The sequence below is a fragment of the Xenopus tropicalis genome, chromosome 9 (assembly GCF_000004195.4).
Source record: "Xenopus tropicalis strain Nigerian chromosome 9, UCB_Xtro_10.0, whole genome shotgun sequence".
NCBI lineage: Eukaryota > Metazoa > Chordata > Amphibia > Anura > Pipidae > Xenopus > Xenopus tropicalis.
The window spans coordinates 19535212-19559432 of record NC_030685.2 but is presented as its reverse complement, the minus strand read 5'-3'; the positions used below and the strand labels follow the sequence as shown (position 1 = coordinate 19559432).

Here is a 24221-nt window from a genome sequence, read left to right as displayed (position 1 = left end):
TTAATCAGGTGTTGGATGTGAGGCCCCATGGTACAGACTCCCAATACCCAACCACAGCCTAATCTTATAAACCTTAAAGGAATTTTACACACTACCTTCAAGTTCAAGTTCAGGTTGTGTGAAAGTAATATCTGTTTGTGGGCACCTTGAGCCAGTACATTGGAATAAGTGAAAATTCAAACTATAATTGAAAAGCCTTTTTTTAAAGAGATACTGAATTAATGAAATTTCCATGAAGGAAGAGTGCTATATGTAGTACACACAATCGGACCCCTTATCCGGAAACACATTATCCAGAAAGTTCTGAACTACGGGAAGGTCATCTACCATTGACTCCATTTTAATCAAATAATTCACATTTTTAAAAATGATTTCCTTTATCTCTGTAATAATAAAACAGTACCTGTACTTGATCCCAACTAAGATATAATTACCCCTTATTGGGGCAGAACAGCCCTATTGGGTTTATTTCATGGTTAAATGATTCCCTTTTCTCTGTAATAATAAAACAGTACCTGTACTTGATCCCAACTAAGATATAATTACCCCTTATTGGGGCAGAACAGCCCTATTGGGTTTATTTCATGGTTAAATGATTCCCTTTTCTCTGTAATAATAAAACAGTACCTGTACTTGATCCCAACTAAGATATAATTACCCCTTATTGGGGGCAGAACAGCCCTATTGGGTTTATTTCATGGTTAAATGATTCCCTTTTCTCTGTAATAATAAAACAGTACCTGTACTTGATCCCAACTAAGATATAATTACCCCTTATTGGGGGCAGAACAGCCCTATTGGGTTTATTTCATGGTTAAATGATTCCCTTTTCTCTGTAATAATAAAACAGTACCTGTACTTGATCCCAACTAAGATATAATTACCCCTTATTGGGGGCAGAACAGCCCTATTGGGTTTATTTCATGGTTAAATGATTCCCTTTTCTCTGTAATAATAAAACAGTAGCTCACAACTAAGATATAATTAATTCTATCGGGTTTAATTATTGCTTTTAGCAGACTTAAGGTAGGAGACCTGAATTACAGAAAGACCCCTTATCTGGAAAATCCCAGGTCCCGAGCATTCTGGATAAGGGGTCCCATACCTGTATTGAGTCTATACTGGCACTTTTAGCCTATACCATGTGCAGTGATGAACTTACCCCAACTCTTCCAAACTCACAAGCCAAATCCAAGGGAGTCTTTCCTGATATATCCATGATGCACGGGTTGGACTGGTGCTGCAGCAACATCTCAGACTAGACAAGAAGTGGAGAGGTAATAAAGAAGTATAATATATAGTATAACTAAAAACCCCTCCAATCTTGTAGGCAATAATGAATAATATATGGTGCTGGTTTTACTTGGGGTAAATTTTCATTATCATTATCTAAAAAGATCCCTACAGATCTGCTATGGTCCCTGTCTGTATTTCAAATTAGGGGTGGGCATATCCTAATGCTCCTGGCCAGAAGCACATTTTTTTAGTTGCAATTCTGACATGTAGGCAGCCATATGTGTAAGCCATTTTGCCTGATCCTGAGCTTTCAGAAAAAGCCAGCACTACACAATAGAACTGCTTTCAGATAACTTATTGTTTCTCCTACTTAATGTAACTAGAGGGGTCATGACTTGGGTGAGCTGGACTTGGACTTTTATGATTGAGTGTTGTTTTCATATCTACCACTAAGTGGGGCATGGGAGCAATTTTAGCAATGCAGGTGTCAGAATACTGTTATCTTGGTACCTGTCCATTGTTCTGCTGATTGGCTGCTGGGGGGAAAGGGAGGAGTGATGATATCACTTCAACTTGCAGCTCAGCAGTAAAGTGTGACTGATGCCATTGTATCTCTGACATACCCACTTGTAAAATGATTCTTTGATCTCATGCTAAAATAGATGCCACGATTAGTCAGACCACCCCCCCCCTTATTCCATGGAATTAAAGGATCAAATCTCTGCCATGAAGCATATACATAAGGAACTCAATGCAGGACAAAAAAATAGTTTATCTTTAAAAAAAAACCCTACACTCAAAAAAGACTCTGCCCTTAAGTACTGTTCTAATCATCATAATACTAAGAATGGCAACTACACCAGGTACTCCCCAATGTCTGCCCAATCCTCAAAGGATTATAAACCGTATGGCAAAGAGCCACCCTGTACTATGAATGTCCACGTTGCTTATTTATGGACCAATAACAAATAAGCATACATAACAATTATTCCATCTCAATTCCAAAAGGAAGCGCAATCTTACCACATCATAATGCCCATGCTGAGCTGCTTGGTGCAAAGGGATCTGCCCCTCATCTGATGGAATATTCACAGCAGAGCCAGATTTGAGGAGCAATTTCATTGGCTCTTTCTTTCCCTGCCAGGCTGCATAGTGCAGTGGCCGCATCCCTAGAAGACAAAATGAAGGTCAGACCTGCAGGGTGGACCATTGGCAACCAGAGTAAAAATAATCCAAATGGGACCAGCCATAAACCTGTACTACTACCTTGTAGAATTCGTAGCAAATTTATAAAGTAGCTCATTTACAGGGCCAATGTATGCCATGGTCTCATTAGTAACCCCAAGCAACCAAACAGATATTGGGTTACAGTAACTAACTGCACTAGCCAAGTAAAATCTGATTGGCAGTCACCCATGTTACCTCATACCTCCTCTACAGTTGGTCTGTGTCCATGCAGGGTATTTTAATAAAAATTTCATTTAAGTTAAAAAGAACTAATGATGATAAGTATGATCTGGCCGACAATGCATAAAACTCAAGTCTGTAAGCCTCTCAGCCCCCATAAGTCAAAAAACAGGGCCTAAATAAAAGCTGTGTGCATTTCATATAGACTGCAGATATATGTAGCCTTAGGGTGAAGACACACGGAGCTACTAGCAGCAGCTACTTGTCATGGCTACAGATATAGACAATGCTGATCATTTACTGATAATTGTCTCTAAGTGTGTTCTAGTAGAGGCAATTCTCAGTACTGTCTATGGCAGGGGATTTTCTGGTGTTTATTAGCCGTAAAACAAAGTAGCTGCTACTAGAACCTCCATGTGTCTTCACCCTTAAGGTCCCCATACACATACATCGCCAAGCAAGTGGATCTTCTCCTGATATCCCCACCTACGGGGCCAAATGATCGAATTATAACGACGGGTATAGGTAAAGTCAGTCCGGGGGCCGCATCAATGAGCCGATGCGGTCCCCGATCCGACTAGATTTTCTAACCTGCCCGATCGAGATCTGGCCTGGTAGTCCCCATACACGGGCCAATTAGCTGCCGAATCGGTCTAAGGGACCAATATCAGCAGCCAGAATCGGCCCGTGTATGGGGACCTTTAGGAAAATATTTTGTAGTGGGCTTCAAAGATAGGAAAGAGAATAGAGTAGAAGCATAAAGGTTTAGGCCTCACTCTTTCCACCAGTGCCTGGTGGAGTTACATCTTTAAAGTAATGGTGGTGGTCATTCAGCAGCAAGGGTAACAGGGACAGCCAATCTCACTTCTGTACATAGATGCAGTTGACCTAATAGCCCAAGGATCTAGTGTACGGAAGATTTTTCTCTTTCTGACCTTTGTTATCTTTGATGTCCACCGCAGCTTGGGCCTCCAGGAGCAGCGAGATGAGCTCAGTGTTCCCACTAAGGGCAGCATGATGGAGGGCAGAGAATCTACAATGGAAAGAATTCCAGTGTTAAAGAGGTAATCATACTGAGCATTTATTGATTTATTTTTGTTACATTTTCTTCCTCAACAAAACAAAGTTATGTTCATGTTAGGCAGACACTTCAGCCATTATCGAGTGGTATGAAATAAGCAAATATTCTATTATGTTAAATGCGATGTTGTCACAGGGGGTCACTCTCTCCTGAGATCTCACAATAGACCATTGGTCCCAAAACTGTGTGAATGCCGCTGCCAGGCCTGGACCTGGCATTTCAAGTACACAGAGGCCCAAACACCCCCCACCAGCCCAATAAATAGTGACTGTCTATGGCATCTTACAGCAGCCCCTCTGGCATTTGCCGGAACCCACAGATTGCCAGTCTGGGCCTGGTCCCCACTTTAAAGGGTTAAGAACCTTGGTTGAGGGGTTCAGCCTGAAAGGTAAATAGAGACAGATTAGGGGAGAATGCCTGTTTGCTTCATACTCCTAGAGAAGCATCTTGTAGGTTTTGTTAGAGCAAGATGTGGAGTAAACTTAATGTTTTAGATATTCTTGGAACTATGGGTCCCCAGGTCCATCATATGTTGCTTGTTAGCTAAGTCGGTCCCTGGCCAACCATTGGGCCTTAAAGTGGGGCTTGAACCAAATAAGTCTGACAACTGCTGCTAAAGACTATGCTGTCAATGAGGGCTCAGTGGTATAAAGCTCAGAAGGTCTGGTGGGGATGACCAATGTATCACTTCAATATATAAGCAAAACAAATCAAGATGAAGGCTGGTTGACAGTGGCTATAAAAAATCTACCCCTGTTTATTGGATTATATTACAATTTTTCTCCACTGAAGAAGAAATATGGCAGCACTGAGTTACAAAATAAAAATGAACATGAATATACAGGTATGGGACCTGTTATCCAGAATGCTTGGGACATGGGTTTTTCTGGATAAGGGATCTTTCCTTAATTTGGATCTCCATACCTTAAGTCTCCTAAAAAAATAACTTAAACATTAATTTAGCCCAACAGGATTGTTTTACCTCTAATATGGATACCTGCAGCTTATTCACCATCAGGAACAAGGTACTTATGGTAAATAAGTACTAATTATTACAGAGAAATAGGAAATCATTTTTAAAAATTAGCTATATAATGGAGTCTTTGAAAGATGGCCCTCCCATAATTCAGAACTTTCTGGATAACGGGTTTCCAGATAGAGGATCACACACCTGTACAGATAAATGAAAAATAGTCTCAGGGCTAAAGTTAAGGTCATTTAAAGAGGGCAGTTCCACCTGTATCTATTCTCAATCCCCAATAAAATTAGGTTTCCTCTTATTGGACAGGATTATAGATGGATTTATCCAACAGAAAGCACAAAGATAAAAGCATTCTAATCACCAGAGCACATATGCAGCTTGGGATGTACTGTAGCTAAGGAGACTATTCCTATATGGAATGTATATCAAAATAATGTCTTTTCAATATCCCGTGGCAAAACGCCTGTGGAATGAGAATGAGAAGTACAAATGTAAAACATTGCTGCTGGTTCTACCCCAGGGATTTCATCAGCATCAATAATAAGCTGACTAATAATCCCGTGGTTACCTGCCTCTGCTGTTTTGAAGCTGATTAGAACACAGAGGGGTAACGTAAGTAAATTCCGTGGCACGGCCAAATAACATTATAAAGTTTGTTCAAGCAGCAAATCTGTATGGAAATTCCCCAAAGTGCATCCTGCCTGACAGAGCTTCTTCTGTGCCAGAGGATGGAGAGCATTGTCAGGGAATTGTGGGCACCGCTGCCAAGAGGGGGTGAATTTAATTTAACATGGCCCGTTAGCAGTGCCAGCAGACAAACAACATTAGGGAGGCACTGCAACTCTGCGGAAAGACTAAAAAGCAATGTTCTAATTATATATGAAATATTAAACGGGAAGCATACCCTGCTTAGAAGCAAGTAAGCCTTCCTTTATTTCCCCTTGGATATACAGGAAAGTATATGGGTATTCGTTGTTTGTATTTATGTTTATACATAAGAACAGAGATGGACGCAAACTAGGGTTGCCACTTGGCACCAATGCTATTAGCAGCAACCATAATGCAAACAAAATGGATCCCTAGTTCCACGGTCAGTGTGGTGTCCTTCCCAAAGATCCATTCAAATGTGATTTATGGGTTCCAATTAGATAGGCCTACCACAGGCCCCAGCACTGCAGTGCAATGAAGGACATCAAATATAGCAGAGCAATATGGAGACTGTATGGCAAGATGCCCACTGCAATGTTAATGTTGCCAAATCTATGTATTCTCAGTAGACTCCGACAGCAAGAGCACAGTCTTCATGACCGCTTGGGTTGCTGTTGATACTTCAGGCTATGAAGAATTCTTCAGGCAAGTCCTTATTTCTGTACAGGTATGGGACCCATTATCCAGAATGCTTGGGACCTGGGGTTTTCCGGATAAGGGATCTCCATGACTGAAGTCTGCTAAAAATCATTTAAATATTGAATAAACCCAATAGGCTTATTTTGGCTCCAATAATTATTAATTATATCTTAGTTGGGATCAAGTACAGGTACTGTTTTATTATTACAGAGAAAAGGGAATCATTTAACCATTAAATAAACCCAATAGGGCTGTTCTGCCCCCAATAAGGGGTAATTATATCTTAGTTGGGATCAAGTACAGGTACTGTTTTATTATTACAGAGAAAAGGGAATCATTTAACCATTAAATAAACCCAATAGGGCTGATCTGCCCCCAATAAGGGGTAATTATATCTTAGCTGGGATCAAGTACAGGTACTGTTTTATTATTACAGAGAAAAGGGAATCATTTAACCATGAAATAAACCCAATAGGGCTGTTCTGCCCCCAATAAGGGGTAATTATATCTTAGTTGGGATCAAGTACAGGTACTGTTTTATTATTACAGAGAAAAGGGAATCATTTAACCATTAAATAAACCCAATAGGGCTGTTCTGCCCCAATAAGGGGTAATTATATCTTAGTTGGGATCAAGTACAGGTACTGTTTTATTATTACAGAGAAAAGGGAATCATTTAACCATGAAATAAACCCAATAGGGCTGTTCTGCCCCCAATAAGGGGTAATTATATCTTAGTTGGGATCAAGTACAGGTACTGTTTTATTATTACAGAGAAAAGGGAATCATTTAACCATTAAATAAACCCAATAGGGCTGTTCTGCCCCAATAAGGGGTAATTATATCTTAGTTGGGATCAAGTACAGGTACTGTTTTATTATTACAGAGAAAAAGGAAATCATTTTTAAAAATCAGAATTATTCGCTTATAATGGAGTCTATGGGAGATGGCCTTTCCGTAGATCTGAACTTCCTGGATAACGGGATCCCATACCTGTACTGTTTTTACATTTACCTCCTTTAAAGGGGTTGATTTATTTACATGAAGGCTCTGGGACTGAGAACTGACCCCTTGCCATAATGAGAACAGATTTTGCCATAAGACCATAAAAACAGACCTCTTGCCATAAGATGATTAGAAATTACCAGTCACCATAAGACAAGGGGAACTGACTTTGTGCCATAACACAATTAGAACTGACATATTGCCATAAGAGTATGAGAACTGTCCCCTTCCCATAAGATGATTATATGTAACCTCTCACCACAAGACAATAAGAACTGACCTCTAGCCAAAACACAATTACAAATGACCCCTTGCATAAGAGAACTAACATCTTGCCATAAGAGTATGAGAATTAACATCTTGCCATAAGAGTATGAGAACTGACCTCTTGCCATAAGAGTATGAGAACTGACCTCTTGCCATAAGAGTATGAGAACTGACCTCTTGCCATAACAGTATGAGAACTGACCTCTTGCCATAAGAGTATGAGAACTGACCTCTTGCCATAAGAGTATGAGAACTGACCTCTTGCCATAAGAGTATGAGAACTGACCTCTTGCCATAAGAGTATGAGAACTGACCTCTTGCCATAAGAGTATGAGAATTAACATCTTGCCATAAGAGTATGAGAACTGACCTCTTGCCATAAGAGTATGAGAACTGACCTCTTGCCATAAGATTATGAGAACTGACCTCTTGCCATAAGAGTATGAGAACTGACCTCTTGCCATAAGAGTATGAGAACTGACCTCTTGCCATAAGAGCACTGTAATGCCTTTGTGCAGATGATCCATTTGTAAAAACCAAGAATATTGCCAGGGACAAACATTTCAAGGGACAGAGAACCGAAACCACGGAATGTCCCCTAGTATAGGAAACGTTTGTCAGGTACGTAGTTCTCATTGTTATAAATGTATATTTAATTGCATGTTTACACAGAAATAACAATGGCAGCCGCACTAATGAAATACAGGCCAGGTGGGCCAAGCTTGTTTGTCTCTGGCTGATGACTTTCTGTGCTGACTTTGTTAGTATTATCCCTGCAGAAGACGCTTTGCCCGCAGCCTGGCACAGTAGCCACCAGACAGATCAGCAGGAACCCATACTCTATCAGCGGGCAAAGTCTAGAGAATGTGCCCCACACTGCGCTTTTGAACACACAGACAGAGCATAAATAAAAAACTGTTTGAAAATCTCTGATACTGAGTATAAAAAAAGCTCCTTTAATGTTCCTCTGTTTATGTTTTCATGGTTTCAAATAAAGCCGCTATTGTCCGGCTCTTCTCTGTACAGAAAATAAAGGGGATGAACTTAAAACACACGTTTTGCTAAAGCATTTGGCTTTTATGCTTTTTCTATTTATAAAAAGAATTCTGAGCCGTGTCTGTCTTGCAGTTCTGACCTGGGCACGTAGGCAAGCTGCAGGGCCGGAACTGGGGGTAGGCAGAACAGGCACATGCCTAGGGGGCAACAGCAGTGGGGCACTAAGTCAAAAGAAATGCTGGGTGCAGTGTGGCAAAAAAAATTTGACCACACCCATTTTTACGACCGGACCCCCTAAATACCACTCCCATTTAACTAAATTTGGCAGGTTATTTAAAGTTTGAACACATTTCTGGGGGTTTTGGGGTCTTGTTTTATGTGTTATTACAGTTTGGGTAAAAAAGTTGAAATTGCCCTTTAAGCTGTGAGTCTCAATTCCCTCAAGAGACCTGTTTAGCTTATTAGTTATGTTTGTATCTCAAGCAGGTGGGGCTTGTTAAGTTTTTCTGGGCTCTCTGCCAAAAGCCCACTTATTTAATTAAATTTGAGAAACAATGTATCTAAGTGCAGGTGACGTGTTAAGATTTCTGGGCTCTCTGCCAAAAGCTACTTTTAATTAAATTGGTATCTTTTTTAGCTTCAGTGCAGGAGATCAAAGGGAAATTAGGGACTTTTCAGCAAGAATCCGGGACTGCAGGTTGAGCTGTCAAAAGTAGGACTATCCCGCGAAATCGGGACAGTTGGGAGCTATGCACTAAGTACATACCTCTTCTGTCTGCCTGCCCCCTATTCCAGGCCCTGGTTAATGAAAATGGGGGCATTCCTGGGAGTATCGGATGATCATCGGATGCTGTATGTGGACAAGGAGCGAGGAACGGCATTTTATTTGCAGGTGATGTGCTGGGGGAATGGGGTCGGAAGGTGTTGAGGGCTATTTTTACCATCTTCCCCCCGCCAGGGCTGGTATGATCTGTTTTCTCCCCTATTATTCTACCCCTTGGCCAGCCTAGTTATGCTCCTATTCACCCAGTCATGCCCCTGAGCCACAACCTGGATTGTCAAATGTTCTGCAAGAACAGAATGAATTTCTCCCCTATGCCAGGAAATCCTCAACCTTAGAGCAAGTCTAAGTTATAAGTAATGTCCAACCTTTTGCACCTAAGTCTGGGGGGGGGGGGACTTTGGCCACACCCAATTATACCTCGCTGCCCTACGTTACCGCTGCCAGGGGTTGATAAACGGATGACTCATGGGAAATCTGGGAAGGCAGACAGGACCACCCTCTCCTGACAAACTTTGATCTTCTGTGGTTCCAATGACGTCAAGCTATAGATTAACAAGTCATATACACAGAGCCATAAAGGACAGGCACCCTTTTAGCATTGATTAAGTGTTGCTTGTTTGTTGCCACTGAATGGTAGAGAACCATTTATGTCTTTTAAAGGAAGGGGGGGGGTCACCTTGAAATTTACTTTTAGTATGATGTAGACAGTGTTGTTCTGGTACAATTTGCAATTGGTCTTCATTTTTTATGTCGTTTTTTTGGATGAGCCAAATGCCTCACTCTTGGCTGCAGAGATTCTAGATTTTTCATGTTAATAAAGGGGAGAGCACAATGGGAAGGGCTTGTTTAGACATCTGCAAGTTTTGGGGGATACTGGGGGTACATGTGGGTGCAATTAAATTTCCAAAGAATGACACTGGGACTGAGCTAAGTTGATCCAGTTACCCATAGCAACCAATTAGATATTTGCAGAGCTGTCAACTTTTCGGCGATCGGAGGACCCAATGCGGTGCAAACATATTTTGAACACCGGAAGTGACATCACATAAACACCACACACCCGGAAGTGACATCCTGCACATACACATTTGGTCTACTGAAGCAAGATGCTCTACATTACTGTCAATAAACACCTACCGCCCATACACACCCTGAAAAAGAAGAAAAGTCACCAGATTTCTTAAAAATCGGGGGGAATGGGGGGAGGGTGCCAAAATCGGGTACCTCCCAATAAAATAGAGAGGGGGGGGGGGTGACAGCTCTGTATTTGCTTTAAAATTGTAGCTGACTGATGAAAACTAACTTCTGATTGGCTGCTATTGGAAACGCAATGTTGCAGTTTAGCACCTATGTTACCATGTTCACAAACCCCCATATGTAATAAAATACACTAACTTTGCCCTGGAGCAGTAACCAATAGCAACCAATAAGACAATGCTTTTAAACAGGTGACAAGTAAATGCTACATGCTGATTGGTTGCTATGAGTTACTACTCCTGGGCAAACTTCATGCCTTTCATTGCATAACCCCAAAAGTGTATTATACAGGAGCAGCTTGCATATTGGGCGCAGTTTCACCTTAATGTGCCTTCCCTCTCTCTCTAGACGCCAGGCAGACACGAGACAAATCGATATGAGAGCCTCTCATGCCAGTGACAAACCCTCAGGAAGATGTTATTCCAAAACTCCCGAGGGCATCATCACAAGGCTGGGGCACGTCAGGACACACAGGGAGGCAGCCAGCGAGGCCATGTATCTAATAATCCACCATTGCTCCGCCAGGTTAAAAAGTAATCCTGCTAATGGGCTCATTTCTGTATAATATACTCCCCTCCTCTATCACATGATCAGCGCCTTCCCAAGCAGGAGACACTTCGTCTCATTTAGGTATAGAGCTGCTACCTGGCCAGTACAGGTATGGGACCTGTTATCCAGAATGCTCGGGATATGGGGTTTTCCAGGTAAGGGGTCTTTCCGTAATTTGGATCTCCTTAACTTAAGTCTGCTAAAAATCATTTAAATATTGAACAAACCCGATGGTGTTGTTCTGCCCCCAATAAGGGGTAATTATATCTTAGTTGGGATCAAGTACAGGTACTGTTTTATTATTACAGAGAAAAGGGAATCATTTAACCATGAAATAAACCCAATAGGGCTGTTCTGCCCCCAATAAGGGGTAATTATATCTTAGTTGGGATCAAGTACAGGTACTGTTTTATTATTACAGAGAAAAGGGAATAATTTAACCATTAAATAAACCCAATAGAGCTGTTCTGCCCCCAATAAGGGGTAATTATATCTTAGTTGGGATCAAGTACAGGTACTGTTTTATTATTACAGAGAAAGGGGAATCATTTAACCATGAAATAAACCCAATAGGGCTGTTCTGCCCCCAATAAGGGGTAATTATATCTTAGTTGGGATCAAGTACAGGTACTGTTTTATTATTACAGAGAAAAGGGAATAATTTAACCATTAAATAAACCCAATAGAGCTGTTCTGCCCCCAATAAGGGGTAATTATATCTTAGTTGGGATCAAGTACAGGTACTGTTTTATTATTACAGAGAAAAGGGAATCATTTAACCATTAAATAAACCCAATAGGGCTGTTCTGCCCCAATAAGGGGTAATTATATCTTAGTTGGGATCAAGTACAAGGTACTGATTTATTTTTACAGAGAAAAGGGAATCATTTAACCATTAAATAAACCCAATAGGGCTGTTCTGCCCCCAATAAGGGGTAATTATATCTTAGTTGGGATCAAGTACAATGTACTGTTTTATTATTACAGAGAAAAGGGAATCATTTAACCATTAAATAAACCCAATAGGGCTGTTCTGCCCCAATAAGGGGTAATTATATCTTAGTTGGGATCAAGTACAATGTACTGTTTTATTATTACAGAGAAAAGGGAATCATTTAGCCATTAAATAAACCCAATAGGGCTGTTCTGCCCCCAATAAGGGGTAATTATATCTTAGTTGGGATCAAGTACAAGGTACTGTTTTATTATTACAGAGAAAAGGGAATCATTTAACCATTAAATAAACCCAATAGGGCTGTTCTGCCCCCAATAAGGGGTAATTATATCTTAGTTGGGATCAAGTACAGGTACTGTTTTATTATTACAGAGAAAAAGGAAATCATTTTTAAAAATTAGAATTATTTGCTTATAATGGAGTCTATGAAAGATGGCCTTTCAATAATTCAGAACGGGTTTCCAGATAAGGGATCCCATACCTGTACTTTACCAGCCTGCCTGGTAAAAATAGTGCTTGATGCCAATGTTAATAATAGGGAGAAAAGTAAGGGAAGTGTCTATATTCAAATGAAAAAAGAGTTGGGGTGCAACACGAGCTTGAAAAATCTTCCTGGGGGGCCACATAAGGGCTGTGATTTGTAGCCTTTACATGGACTCCACAGGAGCAGTACCCCTGGTTTTTATGCAACCAAAACTTGCCTCCAAGGCAGGAATTTAAAAATAAGCACCTGCTTTGGGGCCACTGGGAGCAACATCCAAGGGGTTGGGGAGCTTCTGATTGGGGATCACTAGTCTATAGGCACTAGTATGTGAATGATATGAAGGTGCCCATCTTATTGGCTTCTACTTGTGTTCATAACTGACCCTTATGTTGTGTAACTATCATTTGTCAACCTGCAGCCCTCCGGCTAAACCCATTGACAGCCACAGAGGGGTGCACCTGAGTCCTGCAGCAGGTCGGGGACCTACGGGTTACCCAAAAGAAAAATGTGGGTATAGATGGGTGAGGTTTCAGGTCTTATTTCTTATCTTTTGTTATATTACCTATATAATCTATTTTTCTATCCTTGCCCACTTCTAATGATTTCACTTCCGGTTTGTGGCAACAGCAATTCCTATTAAATGGAGGTTCGTGGGGCACGGATCGGGTTGCGGATAAGGCAGTTGCGAGTCTGGTCAGGTTGCAGGTCCAGATCATGGGTTGTCCGGTCTTAAAAATTGGTTCCACCCAACCTGTGGCCCTTCAGCTATACCCACTGAGGGGTGCATCTGGCAGCAGATCCAATGCCAACCCCCCTCACTGCCCCAGGACAAATGAAATTAGACAGTTATTCTTTGTATAACAGTGCCTATGCTGCGTGTTTAGCGGCACCGCAGGACCATGTGAGAGTCACGCTGGACGACATTCACTGAGAAACCGACAGACCCCCCCGCTGGCATCCATTTGTTTAGAAGAAACAACACATTCACACAATTATCATGTAGACTCCCAGGAGATCTATGTATCTGTGGTGTGATACATCCCACCACGGCGCAGGTTATACCGACGCGCCACCACTCTTTAGCACTGAACACCTTTCCTTTGTACCCCCCGGCGTTAATCATTTCCCAGTTTATGAAAAGGTCATAATTGGGAAAAAAAAACATTGTTGGAATTGTTTTTTGTACAAGAGAGAATTGAGGGAATAATAGTAAATTATATAAAAATTCAATTGTTTATTCACCCTGTTGAAACCCATTTCCCTCCTTTTTTTGGGCTGAGCAAGCATTCTACTAGGTTCCCTGATGCCACTAAACACTAATACACATTTACACACACCCCTACCAATTGTGTTTCCTATTCTTGAATCCCCTGGACAAACTTCCAAGTATGGGCACTGTATGGGTTACCAAAAATTCTTGTCTTGAACTTTGCCCCCATATGAAATAAAAGGCACTAAGTTTTCCCAGGAGCAGTAACCCATAGCAACCAATTAGATGTTTTAAACAGGTGAACAGTAAATGTATCCTGCTGATTGGTTGCTATAGGTTACTGCTCCTGGGCAAACGCAGTGTCTTTTATTACATAACCCTATTAATTTGTAGAGGCCAATGCATAAGAATAAAGTCAAGAGACAGTTGGTTAGCACGCACACTTACAGTCTAAAGTAGTCATAAATGGTAAGATTGGTGGGCATATTAGGAGACGGGGTCCTACAATTGGCAAGGTCGCCAAACGAGCAGATCTTCTCCTAATATGCCCATCCTAGGGCCAAACAATCAAATTACAGTGGGCATAGGCCCATAAATGCCCATAGACTCCAATGGCTACCAAAAAAAGTTGCATGGTAGAAAAAAAAAAGTTGCATGGCAGCTGCAAAAATCTCCCAACGGCTGTTTAGCAAGTTTTATGGCGAAGCGAAACTGGACAATTTTGCTCATCACTATAAAACAACTGAACAGGGAGCACAGTAGGGGTGGGACAGGGTCAGCCAACATGCACCTGGATCACATTGGATTCGGATTGGTATCTCTGATACTTCCTACTTTGAAAGGAAAAGAAAGTTCCAGGAGATGCCAAATATGCCAACTTGCCTGGCACCACACCCCATTGATCTGGGCAGGAGAGTGTCATTCAGGAATATTTAGTCTGAGAAAAGGTGTCATGTAAAGTATCACTTAAAAGTTAGGGTTAAATTTGGGGCTAACATTGAGGGTCGGGTTGGGTGTGGGTCACACTGGGGAAGTGCACTCTTCCTCTGCTCCCGAACTTTTACTGCCTTGGAACCTAAAGTGCAGAGTGGATAGACATGGGTATGGGTTGGGTGCGGGTCCTACAGTGGCAACATTTTGCAGGTTAGGGTTGAGTGCAGGTCCTACAATGGCAACATTTTGATGGTTAGGGTTGGGTGCGGGTCCTACAATGGCAACATTTTGCAGGTTAGAGTTGGGTGCAGGTCCTACAATGGCAACATTTTGATGGTTAGGGTTGGGTGCGGGTCCTACAATGGCAACATTTTGCAGGTTAGGGTTGGGTGTGGGTCCTACAATGGCAACATTTTGAAGGTTAGGGTTGGGTGCGGGTCCTACAATGGCAACATTTTGCAGGTTAGGGTTGGGTGCAGGTCCTACAATGGCAAAATTTTGATGGTTAGGGTTGGGTGTGGGTCCTACAATGGCAACATTTTGATGGTTAGGGTTGGTTGCGGGTCCTACAATGGCAACATTTTACAGGTTAGGGTTGGGTGTGGGTCCTACAATGGCAACATTTTGATGGTTAGGGTTGGGTGTGGGTCCTACAATGCCAACATTTTGATGGTTAGGGTTGGGTGTGGGTCCTACAATGCCAACATTTTGATGGTTAGGGTTGGGTGTGGGTCCTACAATGCCAAAATTTTGATGGTTAGGGTTGGGTGTGGGTCCTACAATGCCAACATTTTGCAGGTTAGGGTTGGGTGCGGGTCCTACAATGCCAACATTTTGATGGTTAGGGCTGGGTGTGGGTCCTACAATGGCAACATTTTGATGGTTAGGGTTGGGTGTGGGTCCTACAATGCCAACATTTTGCAGGTTAGGGTTGGGTGTGGGTCCTACAATGGCAACATTTTGCAGGTTAGGGTTGGGTGTGGGTCCTACAATGGCAACATTTTGCAGGTTAGGGTTGGGTGTGGGTCCTACAATGGCAACATTTTGCAGGTTAGGGTTGGGTGTGGGTCCTACAATGGCAACATTTTGCAGGTTAGGGTTGGGTGTGGGTCCTACAATGGCAACATTTTGCAGGTTAGGGTTGGGTGCGGGTTAAGGTTTTGTGGGTTAGGGTCAGGTCTCGGTTCAGTTCTTCCTGACCTGCACATTACTAACCTCTTGCCCCTCATGAATGCAGGGTTGCAGAACCCTTCTAGCACTGTATCTATAGGGGTGGCCACAGGTTTCAGAGAATAGAGACCTGCGGAAATCCAGTACTAAAGGAAGGCAGTGTGCAAAGTGACTATTTTTTAGTGTTGCTATTTTCCCATGTGTATTGATTTATACATACACAGAAGTAGCAGGAGACAGCGAATACACAGGAAATCCTATTAAGCAGCAATACTGGGTCATAATGATACGTTAATACAAGCCCTAGCACAGCAAGCCATGAAACGTTCTCTGCTGGTATAAATGAGACAACCGCTGCATCGCGGCACAGGCTTGATAGTCGCAGCCTGACTTGCACGTGAAACAACAAAACAAAGGGAGCAACATAAAAAAAACCTAAATGCATGGAAACAACATTTTTTTACAATGCCCTAGTCATTACTGTAAACAAACTCTGATCAAGGGTTTTATCCAACTCGGAGAGATAAGAACAAACCCGACATCAAAGGAAACAGTCGGCACATCCATATGGCAATTTGGTAATTAGCATGCTGGCAGGGACCGAGGAAGGCGGTGTATATACCATATTCATAGATGTTCCCTAATTAGCAAGCCAGATGTTGCAGCTCTTAATCAAAAATTGTTCTATGCCACACTCACCACCAGGTGGCGCTCACACATACTGTTCTCTAGGACCCATCAGGCTGCATGAGGGAATGTCATATTCCAGCTCTCCCTTGTGCTAACTGCGAGGGAAGCTGTCCACTATTATTATCCATTTATATGGAGACAAAATATTCCACAGATATTGTTTAGCAATCCCTGCCCCAGTGAAGCTTTCCATCTACGGTCCCTATCACATTCACACTCACTATGGCCAGTTTCTCAGGACCTAATTGTATGTTTTTGGAGTGTGGAGGAAACCCATGGGGAGAACGCAGACACTCCTTGCAGATAGTATCCCGGCTGGAATTGAACCTAGGGCCCAAGCGCTGCAAGGAAGCTGTAAGCAAAGGCAACTGACTACGCATTAGCTTAATGCCACACAGGGCTGATTCTCAGTCTGCAGATAAAAGCAGGCCAACAATTAACCCCATGTGGCATTATCATTAGAATAAGGCTTTTGCTTTAATGGATTCAAAGTCAGAACCAATAGTGCAGAGAATATAAACAGCAAAACAAATACTGCTTTCAACAAAAGATAAAAAAGATAATTCTAGAGAGAACAGTGTAACTGAAACCCTTACACACAGACAATTAGATTGGTACATAGGAAGGGCAGTGACCCATAACGTTGACCTTATTGGCGACAATACATCCCATATGGGCGCGTGGCTGCTGGATGTTGTTGGCGTCTTACATAACAGGGACAAACATACGACACAGCACAGAGGTTCAGATAATCAAATCAATTAGGCACCAGATGCACTTCAATGTGGGTAGTTCTCTTAACCCTTCAACTCCCAGCAGCAAGGTCACATAGTATAAAGTACTGTCTCATACAGTTCTCCTTTTGGATTATAAATTATATTGAGCAATGCTTTATATAGGCAGGTAAGCTGTATGTTACATGTACACACCCTTTTAAGCTGATGCTGCGCCAATTGAACCCTAAAAACAAATATGGGTAGAAATGACATATTGTATATACTGAATTTTGTAGATACTGCACTAGCCTAAAGTTTTAGAATCTCTGTAACTGTAATGATCCAGGTCTTTTGTTAGGAGTGCCAGTGGCTCTGCACATGCTCTGTGCAGCTGTTGAGAAGCGAAGCTTAGAGGTTGTGGGAAATCATCAAGCGGAAAATGTCTCTTATTTGCAATAAAATTGATGCCACAAGGCTGATTATTACATTCTGATGCAAAATGCACTGGTTTTTGAGCTGCCATGTAATGAGAATCCAAGTGAATTACTAATTAGCCTTGCACTGTGATTTTTTATATTGTATTTATTCAGTATATTGTGAGTGGGTCCCTAAGTTCAGTAACTGACAGCACCACATCATGTGCTGGGAATCAGCAGAAAAGAAGATGGGGAGCATCTTGGAGGCACAGATCTTCCCTGCTAAAGGGCTGTGGTTGCCTTGGCCTGGTACAGAACCCCAAAAAATAAAATGCAGCATTTCTAGCCTAATTCTTTGTTGAGCTATAGTTTCTTTTAAATTAGCAGACCCCAAGCCAGAGCACCATCAAAGCCATAACAGCTGCAAAGGGGTTTCCCCTGCACCCAAAATTAACCAGGTCCACTGTCACAGTCCCCTTCTCCCCACTGTAGCAGAATTAGAGTCTAGAACCTTCTATACAGGGCCGGAACTAGTCGAAGGCAGAAGAGGCACGTGCCTAGGGCACAATGCCGGGAGGGGCGCTAAGCACATACCTTTTCTACTCCCCTACTCCATGCCCTCACCCCCTACTGCTGGCTCATTCTTCATCCTTTTGCAACGTTGCATCGCCTTCCCCCCACACAGAAAAAAGCGTACATACACTGACAGTTGGGGGTGAGGGGGTTAGTGATTAGTGTGGTGGGCTATGTAGCCAGCCGGCTAGGCCCGGCATTGCTTCTATAAGTACCAAAAGGCCCCAGTGTGTGTGCAGCTTATGGCCACTTACAGTCCTTTCTCTGGAAAATGCCGCACATTCTTACTGGGTAAATTTTATGTATTTGTTCTAAAAAGCAGAGGTATTTTTAGAATCTCAAAGACCTAAAGAATCTGCAGCCTAAAACAAGAAAAAAAAACCCCTATCCCAGCCTTTCAGGAACCAATTAATTCCATTCGGCGCTCTATATCCCCAGCCTCATTAACACCTCTGCGTCCCCAGCGGCTCACAGTGCATTTGTTTGGGAAAGTGTTGATAACTTCAATTGTTTTACCAAAAGTTGGCCTAGATTTATCCCAGAACAGCCTCTCTTGCCGTGAACCTATGAATGAAAATAGCACCGAAGTGGAAACCCACTTTTTTTTTTGCATAACAAAAGGAAATTTAATTCTACACGAATTTCCAACTGAAAAATTGTATTGGTTGTAGAAGTACTATCAGTTACTATCCAAAGGAGTAGAAGTGCTGCGTTTGATCTGGGGGGGAGGCAGTAACCCCAGAGATTTGACTTAGAAATATACATTGCCAGCTGTCATTCTGAGTCTGACATTATTATTATTATTATTATTAACATTTATTTATAAAGCGCCAACATATTCCGCAGCGCTGACATTTAAAACATGGTTTAAATTTCAGGTTGGCTTTCAATATATTTTTTCAGCACTTTTTAATTACCTACCAATTGTTTATTTCAGTTTTAATTACTTCTTTGTAATAGCACTTAATCGCAGGTTTTATTGTTTTATTGCATTTATTCAATAAAAAGTACTAGGCCTTCCCATGCCTAATTCATAATTATTTATATATTTAAGAACAATTTAATAATTCATTTAATTAATTTCAGAATTACTAAATGCGAAACAATAATTCTGCCCACACTTAATTCTTACGATTATTTATATGTTTTATATATTTAAGAATAATTTCATTTTAATAAAAAAATTATAAATTCCCCATACATATAATAGTATTGTGTAGAAGACTTTTAGCAGAGGTTCCTCTGTATAGTCATTATTCAGTAGTACATTCTACCCATTGGCCCTGCTATTGTCTAACTAACATAAATACATGAGGGCTCATTTATGAACCTAGGCGCAGCATGCAAAGTGCAAAAAATAGCCTCCATTTTTTTTTGTACTGCGCATGTTGTGCCTGGTTGTGCACAAATGGCTGCAGGCCTCTATGCTCCTAGACGGAGCGCAAAGACCTGCGGACTGAGCTTAGGTAGTGCTTCATTCAAAATGGTGGATGGTGGGGAGGCACATAGGTGTCCTTCCCTCCCACCCCCTACCCACTCCAACTTTTCGTGTTATTCTGATGAACTAGGTGAGTGGCAGGATGCTACACACTTCTCTGGGCACTGGATTTTAAATCTGGCTCCCAGTCATGAATTACCCTTATTGCCTTATGCCCTACTGCCACCATCTTGTCCTACTGTCACCACCTTGCGCTACTGCCACCATCTTGTTCTACTGCCTACATCTTGTCTTATTGTCACCATCTTAGCCTACTGCCATCATCTTGCCCTGCTGTTGCCATCTTGTTCTAAAGTCACCATCTTGGTCTACTGCCACCATCTTTCCCTGCTGTAGCTGCTACCCCTCTGTACCAATGAACATCTGCTATATGGGTTCTCGGTATGTGCAGGGCCCTAAATAGTCACCCATTTGCACCCTCTCTAAAAACAATTGTGTCATGTCCATCTTGCCCTAAAGTAAAAAATCTTACCCTACTGCCACCATCTTGTCCTGCTGCCACTGTCTTGTCCTACTATCACCATCTTGCCCTACTGCTACCATCTTTCCCTGCTGTAGCTGCTACCCCTCTGTACCAATGAACATCTGCTATATGGGTTCTCGGTGTGTGCAGGGCCCCGATTAGTCACCCATTTGCACCCCCTCTAAAAACAATTGTGCCATATCCATCTTGCCCTACAGTAAAAATCTTACCCTACTGCCACCATCTTGTCCTGCTGCCACCGTCTTGTCCTACTATCACCATCTTGCCCTACTGCTACCATCTTTCCCTGCTGTAGCTGGTACCCCTCTATACCAGGGGTAGGGAACCTTGGCTCTCCAGCTGTTATGGAACTACCAGTCCCACAATGCATTGCAGGAGTCTGACAGCCACAGTCATGGTTAATTAAGGAAAATGCTTGCTGGGATTTGTAGTTTTATCACAGCTGGAGAGCCATGGTTCCCTACCCCTGCTCTATACCAATGAACATCTGCTATATGGGTTCTCGGTATGTGCAGGGCCCTAAATAGTCACCCATTTGCACCCCCTCTAAAAACAATTGTGCCATGGCCATCTTGCCCTACAGTCAAAATCTTACCCTACTGCCACCATCTAGCCTGCTGCCACCGCCACCATCTTTCCCTGCTGTAGCTGGTATCACTCTATACCAACGAACAACATCTGCTATATGGGACCTCGGTATGTGCAAGGCCCTGAATAGTCACCCATTTGCACCCCCTCTAAAAACAATTGTGCCATGGCAGGTTCCTAACAACCATACTGAGAGTTTCAGTACATCTTTAACGTCAGAATATTGTAATGACATTTATAAACTTGCGAGGCAGAGATCTGTATAATGTGCTGTGTGATATAGGAACGTTTCCAAGCCATATCACTCACATGCTTCATAGCACATCCATATTGTCACTGTATTTTGTGCATAGTTCAATTATGTAAATGCCTGCTTCCCCTGTATCACAGCAGGCATCACATCCCACAGATGGCAGCAAGCTATGTACCAATCCCAGCTGCATGTACGACAGTGACATTACATATATATTCATGCATATGGCGGTGATGGATAAAAAAGGAACAAGGAGGAAGTTTTCACCTACCCATCGGTGTCTTGGAAATTTACATTCACTCTCTTTGCGGAACCCAGAAGCTCTGTGACAAAAGTGGGGAGAGAGAGAAGCAATTAGTCAGAATATAGAGCCGTCATACGTTGCAGATAGGGGTGCATCAAGCAGGCGCTGTCACACCGCATCTGCACAACATCAATTAAAGAGGCGCCGCAGTCGCACAGCCCTTATAATTCATGGTAAGACAAGATGTGATTATTATCCTTCATTCATAACCAGATCATTGGCTCCCCAGCACTATGCAGATATGTACATTGAAATAAAAGAAGAAAATGTCCATGTCTCATGTTTACAGATTTTGCACACAGAAGCTTACAGTCTGGGTCCTATTTATTTAGTCACACTAAAACCACTAAGGAGTAAGTCATGTTAATATAAGGATGCCTCAATCTGCTGCCTTCCAGCTGATGTAGTTCAGCAACCACCTAAACCGCACCCCACCACCAATACTACTACTGCTTGCTCTGTCAACAACTGCTTCAAGGTTGCAGTCTGAGCATCCCCTGATAGATGTTGTTTCCTCATTGGTGGCTCTTGACAAATTCTCAGTATCCGTAAAGGAAAACTATACCCCCAAAAATAATACTTAACCTACAGAGAGTTTAGATCCCAAACCGAATCCTGGATTCAGTGCAGAGACCTGCATTGTTCGGGGGCATAGTTTTTCTTTAAAAAATTAATGTTAGCTGCAAAAATGGCTTCTTTATTGGAGCTCCCTATAGATCCTATAAGTTCTCTGTCCCTGTTTGAAATGAAGAGTGGGCGTGTCCTAATGGTCCCAGCCAGAAGCACAGTAGGAGGGGGAGAGCCAATCACAGCCCTGCACTCACACAAGCACAGACAGGCTTCAGTTCCCTATCAGGTCAGCCTAGCTGCTGATTGGTTCCTATCCTGCAGTGCTGTGTACTGAGAGCCGCCGGCCCCCCTGTACATCCAGAGAATTCAGCCAGCAGGAAGTGGAACAGATGGGCGGGACTAGTGGGGTTTTGGTGGAATTTCTCAATAAATCAGTCTAAAAACACAACTTTTTAAATTCTTCTTTATCTAGAGGAGTATAATTCACTCGTACATTCACAATTTTTATATGATATGTCTCCTTTAATATCAGAGCCAAAAACATGGTTGTTATAGTTCCTGGAATATGCAAAAGCGCAATTCACCTCACATTCACCCTGACTGGTATTTGGGCTCAAGCCCCACGGGGAACCACTATACTGTATGTAAAGTTAACAATATTATTTACTGCCAACTGTTTTCCCCTCCCCCCAAGCAGAAGTGTTTTTAGTTTTATCACTGAAAAGCCAATATGGCTGACCAGGAAGCTTACTGCCAAGTCAATAAAGCAACCTCCCTTTGATACAGTGCCTCAAAAACTATTACTGTACAAACTAAAGTCTATTGATCTCTGGCATTGATGTGCTGATATTGATCGAAAATTGGCTGAAGGATCAGGTGTGAAAAAGCTTATTCTCTAATATTGTACTTTGCCAGGTTCTTTTAAATGGAGTGTTCACTGTTAAAATTCCACAGCAGTGGATTTTTTAGTGATAATTGCTGATACGGGACCAGCACTGACATCAATGGGAAGTGGCAAGAAGTAGATATTTTGATCCACTACAAGCAAACGATGCTAAAAGTCCACTCTGTGTGTTTGGTATGTATGTATATACAACTGAAGTCAATATTTGATAGAAAGAGGCAGCAGGCTAAGCTTCAACTGGGGCTTTGTCTAGGGCTCCCAAAGCAAGAAACAAAGAAGAGGGACTGTTCCTTTTCAGCCACTGAAGGAGATTTGCAGTGATAATAACAAAGCAAAGTAAAGCAAAATGATACCTAAAGAGGTTGTACTAGCAGATACAGTGGATCACCTTAAGAAAGGGCTGGGTGCAGTTCTACCAAATTAGAAATATGGAGAAAACAATCAAATTAAATAGGCATGCATTAGCGCAGTCGGATTGAAGACCGCATCAAAGAGCCAATGGGATCCCCAACCCCAGGGATCCCCAACCTATTATACTTATGAGCCACATTCAAATGGAAAAAGTGTTGGGGAGCAACACAAGCATGGACAAAGTTCCTGGGGGTGCAAATAATGGCTATAATTGCTTATTTAGTAGCCCCTATGTGGACTGGCAGCCTATAGAAGGCTCTGTTTGGCTTTACACTGGGTTTTATGCAACCAAAACTTGCCCCCAAGCCAGAAATTCAAAAATGGGCACCTACTTTGAGGCCACTGGGAGCAACACCCAAGGAGTTGGTGAGCAACATGTTGCCCCCGAGCCACTGGTTGGGGATCACTGCCCAACCCCAATCAAACCTGCCTGATTGAGATCTAGCCAATTTTAGGCCATATTTCAGTCGGGTAGGCCCATCAGGGGCAGATAAGTTGCCCAAGCGGTCCAAAGGACCAGAATCGGCAGCTAAAATCTTCTCGTGTATGGCCACCTTAAGAAACAACAATTCCACCCACTGGCATGTCCCTATTCTGCCCAGGTCATGCTCACCACCCAGTCACTGCCACACTAATATCCCCTATCCCTTTTCTGTTCTACTGCTCCACTGCACTGTAACTTACTCCCCAATGTCAATTCAGCCATGTTCTGGATTGACATCAGATTGTATGAATCTTTCTGTAATCAGCTGGCTTGTGGTCAGGCGAAAGAGCCCAACAGGATTGGGTCCCACAGGGATCTCCCAGTGAGCCAATCCAAACCTAGCAAATTCTGACAGTGGGTGGCTGGGCTGTTTCTGCTAGTGACAAGGTGAGAGGGGTGCAAAATCAGGGTAAATCCCAAAAGGTTGTATCAGTAACTATACTATTTTCTTTCATATTCTGGGATACCTGAACCTAAAACATCCTATCACCAGCAACATGAGTGAGATCACATTCTTGTATGCGGGATACCAATTTGTCACGTATGCCCAGTCCATTTCCCAGTATCCAAAGGGGCACTGCTGCACTTAGAAAACTGAGCCCAAGCCCTTGCTTATTTGCACAGTGCCCTGATTCCCAATGGTACATTACATTTAGAGCTTTTAAAA

The 24221-nt window shown here is 42.4% G+C and overlaps 1 protein-coding gene across 4 annotated transcripts in view; it reads right to left on the bottom strand.

Annotated features, from left to right (window-relative positions):
- caskin1 (CASK interacting protein 1) overlaps positions 1–24221 on the bottom strand; it is a 138012-nt gene that overhangs the window by 40792 nt on the left and 72999 nt on the right. For all 4 annotated transcript variants that reach the window (XM_031892911.1, XM_031892913.1, XM_002932468.5 and 1 more), the window contains exons 2-5: positions 21153–21204; positions 3579–3676; positions 2260–2405; positions 1163–1258 (exon numbers count right to left, since the gene is read on the bottom strand). In XM_031892911.1, coding sequence (XP_031748771.1) covers positions 1163–1258; positions 2260–2405; positions 3579–3676; positions 21153–21204 — 392 coding nt within the window. The remainder of the gene's footprint in view (positions 1–1162; positions 1259–2259; positions 2406–3578; positions 3677–21152; positions 21205–24221) is intronic.